Source organism: Babylonia areolata, chromosome 11 (genome assembly GCF_041734735.1).
Source record: "Babylonia areolata isolate BAREFJ2019XMU chromosome 11, ASM4173473v1, whole genome shotgun sequence".
Classification (NCBI taxonomy): Eukaryota; Metazoa; Mollusca; class Gastropoda; order Neogastropoda; family Buccinidae; genus Babylonia; species Babylonia areolata.
The window spans coordinates 15,610,322-15,628,447 of record NC_134886.1 but is presented as its reverse complement, the minus strand read 5'-3'; the positions used below and the strand labels follow the sequence as shown (position 1 = coordinate 15,628,447).

General features: G+C 45.1%; 1 protein-coding gene and 1 non-coding gene across 2 annotated transcripts; both read left to right on the top strand.

The window, feature by feature from the left end:
• Positions 1–342: 342 nt before the first annotated feature.
• Positions 343–432, top strand: Trnam-cau (transfer RNA methionine (anticodon CAU)). The gene is given in 2 exon segments: positions 343–379; positions 397–432. It is a non-coding gene; the product is annotated as a tRNA-Met (tRNA).
• A 2,656-nt stretch (positions 433–3,088) lies between these two features.
• Positions 3,089–12,998, top strand: LOC143287568 (uncharacterized). Its single transcript, XM_076595661.1, has 5 exons — positions 3,089–3,239; positions 4,654–4,820; positions 5,905–6,138; positions 6,593–6,673; positions 12,742–12,998. The coding sequence occupies exons 2-5, from the start codon at positions 4,781–4,783 to the stop codon at positions 12,996–12,998; spliced, it is 612 nt and encodes a 203-aa protein (XP_076451776.1). The 5' UTR covers positions 3,089–3,239; positions 4,654–4,780.
• Positions 12,999–18,126: the final 5,128 nt, after the last annotated feature.

Here is an 18,126-nt window from a genome sequence, read left to right as displayed (position 1 = left end):
AGCAAGCAAATCTTTTCGTCATCGTCGTTGTTGTAGTCGAGGATGTTGCTGCAGCTGCTACTTTCGTCATTGCTACGGTTGTTGTTGCTGCTGCTCTTCTTCTTCCTCTTCTTCCTCTCCTACTTCTCCTCTTCTTTTTGTGATTAAAATCCCGTCCACATTAACATACCCCCCACCTCCCCCTCGCTTAATAAAAAATCTTAACCAAATACAGGTTCCACCATTTAACTCAACCGGCCGGGGCCATTCACCTTACGTATTCAGCTCAGTGATCGAGGGTGTTAAGGCTGTACGCCAATAACCTCTCCAATAACTTTATTGTCTTCATACTTCGTAACCAGTGCCTCGATAGCGCAGTAGGTAGCGCGTCAGTCTCATAATCACTGAAACAGAGCGATCTGAAGGTCGTGAGTTCGATCCTCACTCGGGGCATTATTTTTTTTCCCCAAGGAGAAAGGTGGCAGAATAGTTAAGATGTTTGTCTGCTAATATAGTATCTGTGAGGGTCTGAGTTCGAATCCCGGTCTTGACTTTCTCTCAAGTTTGACCGGAAAATAAAACTGATCTTCTAAGTCACCATCCGGGGACGGATCCGAGTCATCGAATGAGACGCCGGATAAACTAGGGTCACGTGTGCAGCGGCACGCACTTAGCGCACTGAAACTGAAAAACAACAACATGTGTTACCCTATGACAATATTCTGCAGAAGAAATCTGGCCTCTCTGATTGGCGTGCACGAATGACACTGTACTGCATGGCATTACTGAGTACTGTTAAAGATATGATTTGTCAGTGCAGTGATGCCTCCTTGAGAAACTGAAAAACTGAAAATATTAACAGAATACACTGTGTATGATGATCAGTACTATAATTTATCAGTATCGACTCAGTCTACTCCGAAGATCAGCAGGCCCTTCTGAGCTCGGCGGGGCTCAAGTTTGTGTCGACAATTTTGCTGCCAGGCTGTGAACAGAAATATGGCCGATGTCCAATGTGTGCCAGCACCAGCTCAGTCTGAAGCCACCCTTTTGATCCAGTCCATGCGACACTGCCGATTACATTTTGATTCAGTACAAATTAAACGCTGGGCGTCACCACTGAGTGACTGAAAAGACCTTCCCGGCTGCCGGGACGGCTGTCAGTGACGGTTAAAAATTAACTTGAGATTGCCGCCCTCCTATTTATGTATATCGCCATGACTCACACACGCGAGGATCAGTTTCTACGAGAAAGTCAAACCCGCACTGGCGCGGAACAACCAACTTCATTTTCGGTTGCACCATAAATGAATCAGTGCCTGAGTGGAACACTCAGACTTCGAAGACTGGTCCCACCGTCACTAGATGTTTCCCCTGCTGTCCTTGGGGATATTCCCGGCATTCAGAGCAAACTGAGGCCCCGTGCATGGATACTGAGCTGAAGCTGCTGTCCCTGGACTGAGCACTGGATAGGGACTACCCGAGCACCACCTGCGGCCGAGAATGCTGTTAGGAACTGGCGAGGGACGGAGGTGGCCGGTGTCTACATCCATCTCCTAGACCGCTGACCATGGCAGCTCGGCGAGGCATTCCATTGTTGCTGGCCTCGGCACCTCAACGAACGGACTGAGCCGAAGCATCTGCACTACTGGCTCAGTGCAGCCCAAGTCCTCAACCGAGAGAGAGGCAGTTTGCCAGACCACACTGTTTTCCTCACGGCCGACTCAGTGCCGAGCTGTTCTACAAAGCCTCCAGACCAGAGTGGGGAACAAAACCTTGCGGGACATCAATTGAGTCAGTCTGAGATGCAGGCCCTACAGTAAGTGCCAGAACCACAACGGTCCTGCAGTGGATCCCCTCTCAATGCGGCATTGCAGGAAATGAAGAGGCAGACATGCAAGGTCTCCAAAGCAGCGGGAAGCAGGCTCCGGGCTGCCCACCCCCTTAGCTTTGCCGGGGAAGGCAACTGAAGACCATCCTGCGCGGCCACTTCAGAAACAGCTGGAGAGAACGGCTACATCTGGGAGCCGGCAGAGAAGGACAGCATCCATCAACTGACTGGGTCGAGCTCAGCAAGTCATCATCCTCAGACTGCGTACAGGCCACTGCCAGCTCTTCTCCCATCTCTACAAACTGAAAATTTCCCACACAGATCAATGTCAAACTCCACTGAGCCCATCATGCAGTGTCCTGCAAGACTGCAATCTACACAAAGAGCTGATCGAGGCGCCAGATCTGGCCCAGTCCCGCAACGCTCCAGGACAAGTTGTGGGGAACAGCTACACAGCTCCAGCGGACTGCGGACTTCGTAACCTAGTCTGGACTGACCGTCCGGCTGAACATGGCCTGGGAACTGAACGCTGAAGAAGAAGAATGGAATGCTCGATCTTCCATCACCGGCCGAGGTGGCACTGACAGTGCTAGGAAGCTTCTAAACCCAAATTAAAAACTACCAGCCACTTAAGTTCCCCAAATTCCTCATATCACCCTTGCAACCCATTTCAAGTTTCCCCCGCATTGACCCCCCCCTACCCTCCGCCCCCGTATATATATATATATATATATATATATATATATATATATATATATATATATATATGTGTGTCGTGTGTGTGTGTGTGTGTGTGTGTGTGTGTGTGTGTGTGTTGTGTGTGTGTGTGTGTGTGTGTGTGTGTCACACTGTGCGCGCGCGCGCGCGCGCGTGTGTGTGTTGTGTGTGTACGTGTCAGTGTGTGTGTGTGTGTGTGTGTGTGTGTGTGTGTGTGTCTCAGTGACTGACCCTTACATTCACATCACCTCCCCTATGCCAGACACATCCCGTCCCTTTTCTGCTCCTTCACATCCCACTGGCACGCCTGACACCCGTCATCTGATACAGCAGCACGGTGATCATCTATAGAGCAACACTTCCTCAACACTTCCCCTGGAAAAGCACTTTTGACCCGCCTTCTGTCCCCTACCCCCATTCCCCCAGCCGCCTGATTCTTCAAAATGTTGATGCCGCATGATTATGAAAAGAAGGGAAATAACGAAATGAAACCCGCTCAATCAAGACTAATATCGGTCCCTTCTTGATGCAGCTGCTGTATATATACACACAACAAAACTACACTGCTGTTCCATGTAAGGTTACTCGTGAAACAAGCCTGTTTTCCTTGCCTGGCATCGCGTTTAATCATTTGATTAATTTTGTGAAAACAACAACAACAACTCATAGATCACCCGAGAAGGCGACAAGCATGTGATTCACTGTATTATCCGTAAGTACTGAATCTCGACTATGATTAATCTATTTTGCTCAAAGCTTTGTCCAATGATCCTACTTTCAGTTCCTGAAAAAAGAGCTCGAACCGAGTCATGGTTGACTCGGTCGCCTACTTGGCCATGTCCATTACAGGTCTGACCACAGAAAACTGTTATCATGTTGTAACAAGGATGATGTTTGCGAAAGACGGGTCATTCTTTATTGATGTCAGAAATAATATGCCAGATGAAAATTCAGTCACAACTGAAAATTTAATACTTCCTTGTTGAGAAGGGCGAGCACTCCACAGCACCACACTGTGAGTACTTACAGCTTATCACAAGAGCAGCATAACATCACAAAACAACAGATTTCAATGCAAAGCAGCACAACATTAAACACAGTTTGGCTGTCTGAAGGGGCTAAAGTCCTGGCTGTCCTTTTGGCACAAGACCTGGAAACTTTTATCTCCCATGTTGGTGGCTTCCCTTTCAAAGTCAGTGGATATAACCCACTCTGTGTTTGTGGCTGTTTCGTAAGAAGGACAAAGGAAAAAAAGAGGAGAAGATAGATTATCATTCAGTATTATTGGAGTTTTTATTATGTTTTATCATCTATTGAATAATGTTAACAATGATGACTAAATGAACCTGATATATACATATAACGGTGAAACAGGACATCAGCGACTTTAATAAAGCTGATGCACTAGAAATGAATGGTGCAGAATCAACAGTATTACTATTAGGTATTGATAGATAAGATCTGGAATGAACCAGTTTTTAGCATGCGATGCTACTTAAAACAAAACAAAAACCCCAACAAAATGAGTAGTATGTACACATGAAAATTGTTTTCCAGGAACCCACCGGTATGCATTAATGGACAAGAGGAAGGGGCATTTTTGGTCTGGTCCATGTAACATTTTTCTGATAGATCTCAGATCTTTGAATTGACACTGTGGCAGGGATTGGAGCACGGGAAGTTTTAATTAAGCAAAGGCATTGCAGTTTACTGGAACACTGAGCTGCACAAGAAAGCTCAACAGAACACAGTACAATGCAATGCAGTGCAATGCAGAATAACTTTGCCATTGAGCAGAATTCCAAATTGAAGGGGACAGCTGTTTTTGATGATCTAAAATTAGGAGTGAGTTTGTGGAGGAAGAAGAAGAGGGGTGGGGGGTTACATTTTTGAATGGGTGGCAGAATGAATTAAGAAATGGTTGAATGGAAAAGTAAAGAAATAAATGATGATAATAATGATAATGATCAGAAGAAGAAGAAGAATAGAGCAGTAAATGAATGAATGAAATAAAAAATACGTCTGAAAAGTATTTCTCATTCTGAATCAGTAATGTATGCCTTCTTCAACAGATGCCTCTTGGTAGTGTCAGTTCTGGTAATATGAAGGGTGACCATTCTCCACAGGACTGGGCAGTGATGATCACAGTGTGTCTGCAATAAAATCAGCAACCGGAGAGTGTGGACTGGAGGGTGACTGACAGCAGGTGGAGCCAGGGCACAGGCTATTATAACAACTAGTGGTCATTGAGAGATGGCGACAGGTGGCAGCAATGGTTCCTCATCTGGAAGAGGTATTTTTAGTCATCATTTTTTCAGTTGTTATTATCTGTACATGAAATATGATACTGAAAACAGTGATAATACTCAGTGGTGATGATGATGATAATAATAATGATATTATGATAGTAATATGTAAATAGATACGTCAGAGAGAGAGAGAGAGAGAGAGAGAGAGATTCTCAATCTGTCCGTCCATTCACTATCCATCCATCCATCTTATCTGTCTATCCACCTGCCTATCTAACTATCTATTTCTCACAGACCACACTTTTTATTTACAGCACAGACACTGGCTTAATCCAAACACAGGTAAGTGTTACAGGGGAAAGAGTTACTTTGATTGTTTGCTGTCTGCTTTTATTGACATCCAGATTATCATTATCATCATCATACTCTGCTTTTATTGACATCCAGATTATCATTATCATCATCATTCTCTGCTTTTATTGACATCCAGATTATCATTATCATCATCATTCTCTGCTTTTATTGACATCCAGATTATCATTATCATCATCATTCTCTGCTTTTATTGACATACAGATTATTATTATCATCATCATACTCTTTTCATCAGCAGTAGCAAGATCAGCAACAACATCATAATTTTGTATACATGTATGGATACTTCTGATGAACAGTACCACTATAATATATATATAGAGAGAGATAGATAGATATAGATATGTTCTTTGCCTTGTATGACATGTAATGTTTAACACATGTCTGATAAAAAGTACCACCATGAAAAAAAGAAGAAGGAAAATTTTAAAAAAAATTGCAACTGGCTTGTACACTTACTACCTTATTATTTTGTGGTAAATTTTGTTTTCAATGGAGGAATTTTAAAGAAAAAGAAAGGTGTATTTTTTTTAAACATTTTCTTTTCTTTTCAAATATTTCTTCTTTTTTTTTAAAGGTGTTGATGAGGATCCTTTGGGGAAAAAAAAAAAAAAAGAAGTTGGGGGAAAAATACGAGGTTGGGAGACCAACAAAAAAAGAAAAAAAGAAAAGAAACACAAAAAAGCAACTGTACATGGACGCCTAACTGTGTCCTCACTCTCTGTCTCTACATGAACAGTTTCTCTGTTTCAGACCACCCACAAGGTGACCACCACACTCACTACACCTTAACCCAGAACGTGGCACAGCAGGTGGTGAAGGTCTCCCACATAAAGACGGACGACGTGGCCATTAGTGGTCCCATTGTCCTTCTGCTGCATCCAGCTAACATGCGGACTCGCCGCAAGCCAAAGCAACCCATCCACGACGAAGCACTTGATGACCTACCTGTTCCTGAGGATTTGTCACCACTTTTTAAACCAGAAGGTAGTGAGGCATCTGGAGGTCCTTGCATCAGTTTGTGTCTTTTGTTTTGTTGACACATGTGTTTCTGGTCTATGTGTGTGTAGAGTGAGCATAAGTAAATTGGTAATGTCTCTCTCTCTCTCTCTCTCTCTCTCTCTCTCTCTCTCTCTCTGTAAACTCAAATGCTGGCATTTAGGTGTGGGTGTGGGTGTGTCCATGGTAAACTTTGATACTGGCATCATATGTAGCATTGCTTGCATTTTAGGCTTGCTAGGGAAATAAAGGGAAATAAGGGAAGAAAACAAAAGAGAAAGATTATGCAAATGAATAAAGATATTATTTGGACTGATGTATTTATGTCTATCTTGGTTACTCATAACAAAAGAGAAAGATTATGCAAATGAATAAAGATATTATTTGGACTGATGTATTTATGTCTATCTTGGTTACTCATATGTCCACTTTTCAATTCCAGATTTGGACCGTGTTGCAGAAGAGAAGATGTTCGTCCCAGTGGCAAAGGCTGCTGATCAGTTTTGCAGATGGAGATGGCTGTGTGAGTCAATGTGATAGGAGAATATATGCCATACAAACACACCCATTCAAGCACACACACAGAGATACAAATCCATGTCAACATGAATGTCTGAATCAAAACAAGAATAGTGAAAAAAAAAACTCACAAAAGTTTAAATATCTTGCATGAGACATAATCACTACGTAAGACAAATAATGACTTCCTTTCTGTGTTCCTAATATCAGCTGTCAGCATACTTCCAGCTCTTTGTCTTAGCATTCAGTGCCTTATCTTATGTAAACCTTTAGTATGTTCAGCCTGTTGAGATGGTGCACTCTTTCACCTGATCCCATCCTGACTTTACACTGTATGTCTGTAAAACTATCTGTATAGTTAAACTTCACACACTCTATGTCCGCAAAATTATCTATCTTGTTAAAACTTCACACATGTGCTCATTTAACTGCAAGTTTCATTTTTGTTTATATATATATATATATATATATATATATATATGTATATGTATGCATGTTTAATTACACATACTTAACCATGGCCCACTAGCGCAGACTCTGGCAGGGGTCTGACATTCCTGTCCTGTGCAAACTACTATCCGCCTATGCAGAGAAAACGAAAGTAGCTACGGCCGATAACCTCCTGGAAGTAGGTAACCTCCCCATTGCCCCCCTAACTAGCGCCCTCTTTTTCTGGCAGCCATCATGACTCCTGTTCCTGTGCTCTTCATACGGCTAAGTTTTTTTTCGTATTTTCTGTCTGTCTGTCGATTCTCTGGCGTTCCTGTTTTTTGTCAAATTATGTCTCCAACCAGGTCAGATAATTATATAGCTCGATTGGGCGATCGTGCTGAAATTAAGGCGCGATCGCAATCGATTTGCTGACACTCTGGGCCCTCTACTCCTGGCCCTCTGAACAACACCAACCCACCGCCTCCTCCACTTCCTCCGCTCCCTCCGGTCGACTCCAGACCTCCACCACCTCCTACACCTCCTCTGGTGACTTCTAAAGGTTTGTTGCCCCACACTCCGGTCAGTGCTGCCTTTAATGCCATTTTTTTCGATACGCGAACGCACTTGACGCGATCCGCATTTTCTCGGCCCTGCCAGTCGGCAGTGCATGAGTTGACCTCTTCTATCTCTTTACCCATACCCACAGTTGCACCAATGGAATGTGCCACAATCCCTTTGGGGAAACAACACCATATGCTTGCTTTGGATCCGCACGCTAGACTGGGCCCTATGTGCGATGCATCCGTGGTGGTGGCCGTGACATCGGATCACGCGACCCCCAACGTGGCATGCTTCGACCGTCTCCGATCCAATGGTGACTGAGGCGCGTAGGGATGCCCTCCCCATATGTAGGGAGGAAGGTGGACCACTAGGGGACACGCTCGCTGATACGCGCCCGATCCAAGGGAGGCAACCCCTGCTTTGGCACCCTTGCCGGTGACCACCGCAGTTATTTCCCTTGCACCGGCACTGCTTCTCGTCTACAGTGCGGGTGCATGCACGGTTCCACCAAGCTATGCGGTGATGACCCCATCTGCCACACCACCGATTGCTGCTGTTTCCCATCCACTAATGACGTCTCAGCAAGCTGCTCATCCAAACAACCAGCAACACATTGCTAACGTGCTGCAGCAATTATGCACTATTCTGCTTCCCAGTGCCACATCTTGCACATGCACTGCCCCTTGACCACAGAGCAGGTACGTGCAAGGCCCATTGAACTTCGGCAGTGCTGGTTTCTTTTGCCCCATCGCCTAACTCTGCTGTTACCCAGACTAATATCGGCACTTCCACGTCGGACTGCCTCTTGATAACTCGATCCTGCCACTTGGCAGTGCTCAGGCCGATCTTGTCAATCCCTTTATCCGTCAATACACAACAGTTGAACGTAGGTCCTCTCACAGGAGCTATTCGCGAGGTTGGACCGCCGTTCAGCTACAGGGGGATGCACATCCCACGGCAAGCCGACGGACTTGACACCCCCTCGTCCACAACGCCCATAACACTAGATTACGGTGCCATCATGCCACATGCCCCGACCATCTCGCGTCCGATGGCGACTGATTCGGGTAGGGACGCCCAGGGCACTAAGGGACATTAAATTTATTCCCCTTGTGGCTGTATTCACGGTTATGGTGGCATCGAACCACAGACTCTCACACGCAGCATGACACTCCTCCCTCTACAGCGAGGAAACGTCACACCAGGGGATATGTGCTCTAAAGACACCATCCTTTTCACCGATTATCGGCGCCAAGGGAGGCAATTCTGCATTTTGTAACCTAGGCAGTTGTTGCTGAAGTTACTTCCCTTCCGCCCACACAGCATGTCACTCCTGCCTCCCATGCTGTCCACCAACGATGTTTTTGGGGTTTCTCATTGGGTCCTGCTGCCCATTCATGGACTTTACACAACTTTGCAACTGCACATTTCTTGCTGTTTCTCAGGCTATTGGCCATTGAACTTTTGGGTTCTTCATCCCCCCACACTTGCACACAGTCCTCTGCAGGCAGCCAATCCTATTTCCATTCTTTTTTTGTTATACACAATAACAGGAAATAAATCACAATATTTCCCTTTCTATTCCTTTTGATTTATTATCAAAATCAACAACGACAAAAAAAACCCAACAAAATATATATATATATATATATATATATATATATATGTCATATCTTGCTACATTTATACACATTTCTATTTACACTTATACATGTATACTTATCCCTTTGGTATACACATGTGTGCGCGCTTACAGGATAGGTTCATACGATTTTCATATTAACATGTACAATTATATTTCTCTCTCTATTCATTGAGATTCCCTACATAGCAGTATAGACACACTTGCATTTGCGTCATTCTGTACACAATGCCCAGAACTCTCTGCATCTACATGCCAGCACATTATTCATATGTATATGTACATCTCTTCTATATAGGTGCATACACAGATTCCTTTCCATAACTGATTATGCACACTTACCCATTTACTTGGGTATATCTGTGCATGCTACACGTATGCTTATACAGCTGCTTATTTCTTGTGACTCGATCTCTTGTCGTTGGCATATTCCTGACATCATCACTTGAGTTGATAGAAGTTTATAATCCCTTTGCACATATATGTATTCATTTTCATAAATTCATCCCTACCTTGCTTTCGGAGGATGACTGCACTCACAGACAAAACTGCCTCATTCACGCCTGAATGTATGCTCCTTCACATATCAGTAGTGGCTTGTCCTTAGGGACCCACACACACTCCCTTCCCACCCACAGGGCTAAGGATGCCCTCTCTTGGTGCAAGGAGGGACAAGGCAACCCAGCTCAATTGCCTACAACAATCACCCACAGGGCTAGAGATGCCCTAACCTGGTACAAGGAGGGATGAGGCGGTCCAACGTAGAGGTGCCACTCCGGACACACATGCCCTTTGTTCCTTCCAAGTTTGTAAAGCATCCCTTCTTCCCCCCCTTGCCTACAACAACCCTTGGTTTGCACCACTGTGGTTGTGTCAACAGCTCCACACAGGCCCTACAGCCTAGCCAGCCCTCCCATGAAGGGGTGTCTATCTTTGCCTTCCAAGTTTTAGCAGGCCCAAAAACTGCCCACTGGGCAGGAGGCAATCACCCTAAGTCCATCTCTTCCACTCCTCACCAGTAGCAGAAGGCCTGGGTAATAATTGTTTTCCTCTATACTTGGGAGAAAGGCATATTGACGAGGATGGATATGTCTCACAAAGCACAACGAACCGTTCATTAGCCGCAGGGGCGTACCTTTCTGCCCACTCATACCAGCAAGGCAGATGACACATTCAAGAACATTAGTTCGCCCCATCACCTTGCTTGAACAGAGATCCAGCATCGACGTCTCAAACAATTGACGTTTGAAAGCACTTTCTGCACTTGGCCTTCCCTGCCTGATCCTTTCAGCCTCAACACACAACCACTGCTGTGGTTACAGATGGGCATTCCTTCTCAAGCACTGTCTTTCCAATGAGACACTTCCAGGGGTTTCTAGCCTAGACAGGCTATCCCATCATGGAGCCCCAGCCTTAGTCAAGGGCCTGTCAGAGGATGACTTTGTTGTCACTTTAGGAGCAAGCACCATGTCTTTCAGACACACGGTTGCCCCATAAGACCCTGTCAACTCCTTCCGGCTCCCTTACATTTCAACATAACCTGCATGGTGGACACCTTCATCCCCCAAGCACAAAGCAGCTGTTTCCTGATTTACCCATGCTGATTGGTGTCCTCCTAGGACCAGTATATGATAATCAGTTGTGTACGACAATGACCATCAGAACAGCAGAGGAGGCAACTGCTGTTCCGATAATTCGGGCTGGAATTTGATTATACAATTTATAGTAGAGAGTGTTTTGCCCAAGTTGCATCCCCACTCCTTCGATCAAGAGGGCCTTAGGACTCACCATTGAGACGGATTCCAAAGGCTAGTTAGCCCCCAAGGCTACAGCACTAAGTCCCAGTGCAATTTGACTTCAAGTGTGAGAGACATAGTCCTTCATGAAAGACTAAGCTGCAAACGATTTCCCTTTGGAATTAAGAAACCACTGATAATACAGCTCTCACTTTGCTGTTGGCCACACTGAAAACACGTCAGATCAGTGATTTGATGTAAATGGCCAGTACAACACATCTAGAGTCACTTTTCTCCCTGCCCCCGCCCTGCTCCATCCCAGACTTAGTGCGCACCACACACAGCCAGAGGCCTGTCATGGATCCGGTCCCCTTTCTCACTAAAGAACCATCAGCGAAAATTTTCCCCATGGAAACCCTCTTCCATTAGGAATTCCACCACAGAATGAGACTCAGTGACCTGCGGCACATGAAGTGCACTCCCACAGCCTGATCCATCCCAGCCATTGACTGCTGACAACTTTCTGCAGATTGCTCCAACATGCCACACTCAGGTAGAGAAGCCACCAAGCCTTCCGTATGCCCCTTCGTGATGGTACCTACCTGGGCAATTACACAGCCTTGCCCCAGAGACACCAGGGATCTTAAGTCTCTTGTTGCCAAATGTCTGGCATTCTGTGCATAGGCAACATACCAGTGCTGTTTTTTGGCAGTGACAAAAAAGTGGCAGGGGGAGTGCTCATCGCCTGTCAGCTCGCATGGAGGAGCTCTACAGATCTGGCTGTCACGCCTAGGGCAAGCCCAACATGGTGGGCTACCTCTGTCTCGTGCCACAGTTTCCTTCAAACACATATATCACTTCCACTATCGGCCGACAACCAATGTGGACTCATCAGATCAAACCACATGTGCACATCCTTGCATTGACGCTCAACCGTGCTCAAGTGAGTCAGCCCTATAGGGTATGTGTTTCCTTCCCTTCCTTTGATTTGAAGGGCTGTCAGTAAAGTGTGGATTCAACACACTGACCCTGTTTTCTTTGCACTACATTTATCAGCACAGCTGTGGTCCACAGACCTCTCCCACAATACAGTTGCGGACCTCAGTCTTCTTTGCCCGCACCAATATCCTTAGGTGACACAGTACACTCTACCTTCATCAAATTCTACTTGAGGGACATCTGTCGCTTAAGGAATGATGGCTCAAGAGGCGTTGCCTCTGCGGTGGTCACACAACAGGCCATTGCAGCGCACTGGCGATAGAACAGACGAGCCCTCCACCTTGTTGTGCCATTCTGCACTAGTGGGTCACGGTTAAGTATGTGTAATTAAAAGGAAATTTTCTACCTTAAATTACGTTTAAGTAACATACTTACCGTGACCCACACTTAAGACCCTCCCGTTCCTCCCTGCTTTCTGTTCTCCATGTACACTGCGCTGGTTGTGGCAATTTGCCGTAAAAAGAGGGCGCTAGTCAGGGGGGCAAAGGGGAGGTTACCTACTTCCGGGAGGTTATCGGCCGTAGTTACTTTTGTTTTCTCCGCATAGGTGGATAGTAGTTTGCACAGGACAGGAATGTCAGGCCCCTGCCGGAGTCTGCGCTGGTGGGTCACGGTAAGTATGTTACTTAAACGTAATTTTAGGTAGAAAATGTCCTTTTGTTCTTAAGTGTGTGCATTTGTGTGCATGGTGTGTGTGTGCAGCACGAAAACTGGACACAGATTCTGCGACATTGTCCAAACTGTGCATGTGGTACGAGAACCACGTTGAGGAGATGGTGTACCAACTCCTGCTGGCGTGGAAAAAGCGAAACTCTGTGGTCAAGGTCCGGGAGCTGGTGACGGCTCTGTGTGACAGCTTCAACCAGACACTGGCCAAGGCGCTGCTGAGTTACTTTGAGGTGAAGGAGAAGCAGAAGGAATACGAGGAGGATGAGAAGGAGAAAGATGAGACTGAGTAACGACGCTGCTGTGGACTTGGTGTGGGTATCTGGACTCTTTGTTACTTGTCAACCTGCTGGGTTTTGAGGACAAATTATAAAGCCCTATTCTGATTTTCAGTCAGTGTGGGATGTAAATCTGTGACTTGTGAGGGTTGACAAGATATATTATCTGACTCAATGATGGTGAATGATGAGATATATTATCTGACTCAATGATGGTGAATGATGAGACATTATCTGACTCGATGATGGTGAATGATGAGACATTATCTGACTCAATGATGGTGAATGATGAGACATTATTTGACACAATGCTGATGAATGATGAGACATATTGTCTGACTCAATGCTGGTGAATGATGAGACTTACTATCTCACTCAGTGCTGGTGATTGATTATTATCAGACACAGCACTGTTGAATGATTATTATCAGACACAAAGCTGGTGAATGATGAGACATGTCTGACTCAATGCTGCACTGGTAAATGATGAGACATATCTGACTCAATGCTGGTGAATGATGAGACATATTATTTGATACAGTGCTGATGAATGATGAGACATATCATCAGACCCAGTGCTGGTGGATGATCAAGACCAATGGTGAGGTCGGAAGAGAAGGATCCTATCTGTTCAAGGCTGACACAAGTGGCATGATGTGGACCTGATGCTTGGCTAGGAATTTGCCATATTAGCTGTTTGTGGGTTTTAGGGGTCAAACCCAGAACCTTGGGTTGCTGAAACTGGTAGCTGAGTGATTATGTGCTGGATGATCCTTCTTTGTTTTCATTGGCACATGTTCTGTGTGCAAAACTGAGTGCTCAAGTGTGTGTGTGCATGCATGCGTGCGTGCGTGCGTGCGTGCGTGTGTGTGTGTGTGTGTGTGTGTGTGTGTGTGTGTGTGTGTTTCTTCCTTTGATTTTACTTTGAGTGATGTCAAATGTAGTGTGTATGTGTGAGTGTGTGTGATGTGTGTTTGTGTGTGTGTGTGTGTGTGCGTGTGCATGTATGTGCATGTGTATGAATGAAAGGGAAATACACAGAAAAAGCATTAATTAGAACAGTGTTATCACCATACAATAATCATTGAAATATAACACTCTCAGTGAAGAAATTCTGTAACAGGGATCCAACAATCCATTTCGAGAGAGAGACTGTGTGTATGTGGTATGTTTGTGTGAATGTGCATATATGTGTGTGTGTGTATGTACAAAAACATGTGCATATATGTATGTTTGTGCTTATACCTGTGTGCATGTATGAGCATGTGTGTGTGTGAGAGAGAAATTGAAACAGAGATATGGACTGCTTACTATGTGTTAATTTACACTGAATAACCAAATTGCGAAAACATATGGGTCAGTCAAAGAAAGATACTAACTGGGCTCTTAAACATTCAGACACTTCGTGTAGAAATGAAGGTTTCCTTGAAAACAGGATGACTTATCTGTCTTTGAATAAAAATTCTTTTGTTTTTAGACAACAGACAAGTAAGTGAGTCACAATCATTTCATTTCCACAAAGTTGGTTTTTTGGGTTTTTTTTTTTTTTGCAGTATTTTATATGAAAGGCATTCAAACAAACTCTGTAGACCAAACTAGTGATATATCTGGAATGAGAAGGGGATATGCTAGAAAAAACCCGTTAATTATTTTCAAACTTCGGGGCATTTGTGCTGTGTTGGCTGTGTGGGCACTCCTTAAGTTTTGAAGTCTTTTGTTGAACTGGTCATAGGATACATTCTCTAAAACGTAATAACATTCTTGTAAGTCTAATAGAATACTTACTGGTATTGATCAAGAATTCTGCACCCCTCTTCTTGCAGCCTGGTCAACCCAGTCGTTTGAAGCTATGAGAAGGTACTCAGCAGAAAGTGGTAGCACATGTACCTTTTATTAAACAAATATTGAACAGAGTGGTGGATTTCAAGCATCATCTCCATTTGTGTTTTTTGTTTGTTTGTTTTCTTTGTTGTTATTGTTATTGTTGTTTTAATGATTGTATTGCAAACCAGACATGACTTTGAATCAAAGCATAGTAGAACATGGAATGAGGTTCAAGAAAAATGAAGGATGTGATTTTTAGCCATCAGTACTGCAACCAGTTCAGCAGTAAAGATGGAAACATTTCTTCCTATATAATACTTGCTGTTTCTCTGTTTTGAAGCTGGTATTAAACACCACATTCCTGCATTAAACCTGAACTATCCATGTAAATTGTAAAAAATTATTTGAACACTGACTGTCAGTATAAGAACATGCTTGCTTGCAGTTTTATGAGGTGAATCACTTTTAGTTGAATTTGTGTGTGTGTGTGTGTGTGTGTGTGTGTGTAAGAAATGTCAGATTTGAGGAGTGTTGTGAAAACAAAGTCGTCTGGTGTGGATGATATGTTTTGGAAACATGCTTATGGGTTACTGTGTTTGAGACAAAGAAGGCAAGAAGAAGTTGTGGTGAATTTCTTCGTGGTGATCTTTTGACCCCATCTCTGGGCAATTTATATACACCATTAATGGTCAGTATTAGGTTGTTTTGATTGGGCTATATCGTCTGTATGGTTTTCTGTCAGAATGTGTGGGTTTCAGAGGATCACATCAGTATGACTTTCTGGAGTTCTTATTGCTTGTGCCATGGCACTGTTCTGGCTGTGGGAAAAGTGCTGTTGTCTCATGTGTAAGACGGGGACATTCAGTTTCACACAGATGGCAAACTTTTCAACTTGCGGCGACTCCACGCCAGGTCCAGGGTGTTTGAGGCACTGTTGAGAGAATTTCTCTTCGCTGATGACTGTGCGCTTGCTGCACACACCCATGAGGACATGCAGTTCATTATGGACAGGTTCTCAACCTCCTGCAGGCGCTTTGGACTCAACATCAGCCTCAGCAAGACCAAGTCCATGTACCAACCAGCTAGCTCACAGAACGCTAGTGCATCCCCCCCACCCACAATCAAGATCAATGACACAGAGATCAAGTCAGTCGACAAGTTTTGCTACCTGGGCAGCACCCTATGCAGCAACGGAGCCCTTGATGCAGAAGTGACGCAGTGCATTGCCAAGGCCAGCTCCGCCTTTGGCAGACTCGACAATGGGCTGTGGAACAACAAAGGCATCAGGCTCAGCACCAAGATGAAAACCTACAGAGCTGTTGTGCTGACCACCTTGTTGTATTGCTGTGAAACTTGGACGACGTATCGCCGTCACATTCAACAACTTGAGCAGTTTCACCAGAGATGCCTACAAAAGATTCTCGGCATAAAGTGGCAAGACAGGGTCTCCAACCTCCAGGTCCTAGAGAGGAGCGGCCTGCCCAGCATCGAAAGCCTGCTGATCCAGTGCCAGCTACGCTGGACAGGACACATTGTCCGCATGACAGACAGCAGGATCCCAAAGATGCTTTGTATGGCCAGCTGAAGGAAGGCCACCATGAACTTGGAAGACCCTGCAAGCGCTTCAAGGACACCTTGAAGACAAACCTCAGAGCCTGTGACATAGACATCACTTCCTGGGAAACTGATGCCCTTGACTGCTCTCGCTGGAGGATGCTGTGCTCTAGTGGCATAAAGACGTTTAAAAACAAGAGAACGCTGGCCATTAAGGAGAAGCGTGAGCGAAGGAAGCAGGGCTTAACTTCTGGAGATGTATTCCCTTGCAACACCTGTGGGAAGTGCTGCGCATCCAGAATTGGCCTCTTCTCCAATATGAGGACACACACCGACAGATAAGCCTGCCTGCCTACTCATCCGTTGGACCGACGGGAGACTCCATCATCAAGACGGGGACACACATTTTGCACAAGATGAAAGCTACTTCACCTTCACCTCACCTTCACCTCTCCCGTAGTCTGGGTTCAGACCGTTGGGGCACCGCTGCTGACCTGACCACCACCCCTCTCCACTCTTCACGGTTTTCTGATTTCCTCAGGGCGTCACCGAGCGTCAAGCCTGTCCACCCCTGGATGTTGTCTTCCCATCTCTTCTTCTGCCGTCCTCTCCTTCTGCCTCCTGGTACGGTGCCTTGCAGGAACGTTTTGGCAAGACCAGATGATCGGGAGATGTGTCCATACCACCTAAGTTTGCGATTCTTCACTATGGACAGAAGGTCTTCGTAGGGTCCAATACTTTGTTTGATTCTGTTCTTCACTTCCGTGTTAGTGATGTGGTCTCTGTAGGAGATGCCAAGTAGTCTATGAAAGCATCTCATCTCAACAGCTTGGATTCTTCTCTCGATGTCTGCAGTCAGGGTCCAAGTCTCGCAGGCGTAGAGCGATATTGATATAACCAGGGAACGCATCAGTCTGATTTTTGAGCTGAGAGCGATGTTTTTGTTGTTCCAAATGGTGTTCAGCTTGTTGAGTGCCGTTGTTGTTTGGGCAATTCTCGAGAGTACTTCTGGTTTTGATCCTTCATCTGACACGATTGCTCCCAGATATTTGAAGCTGTGGACTGTTTTAAGCTTTTCGTCGTTGACTTTGATGTCAATGCTGATGCCGTTGGTGTTGTTAGTCATCAGTTTGGTTTTCTCCGCACTGATTTGCATTCCATACGATGTGGAGGCTTTGTCCAGATGTTTGACCAGGCTTGCCAGTTCTTCTTCTTTTCCAGCCAGTCCATCAATGTCGTCGGCAAAACGTAGGTTTGTGATTGTTCTGCCGCCTATGCTGACTGTTCCTTCATGCTCTTCCAGTGCGTCAGTCATTATTCTTTCTAAGAAGATGTTAAAGAGTGTTGGGGAGAGTAGACAGCCTTGTCTCACTCCGACTGTGGTTCTGAACCAGTCCCCGATGCTATTGTTGAGGTAGACGGCGCTGGTGGCTTTGTCATAGAGGTGCTGTATCAGTCTGATCTGGTTGGCGTTGATGTTGTACAGATTCATGGTAGCCCACAATGCTGCATGCCAGACCCTGTCTAATGCCTTCTTAAAGTCAATGAAGACGTGGTAGAGGTCTTGTTGGTGTTGATGGTACCTCTCACATAGCAACCTCAAGTTGAAGATTTGTTCAGTTGTGCTCCTTCCTGGTCTGAAACCTGCCTGTTCTTCAGCAATGATGTTTTCTGCTTGTGGTTTCAGTCTGTTAAGCAGGATCTTCAACATGACTTTGCTGGGATGACTAATCAGGCTGATGGTGCGGTAGTTTTGACACTGCTG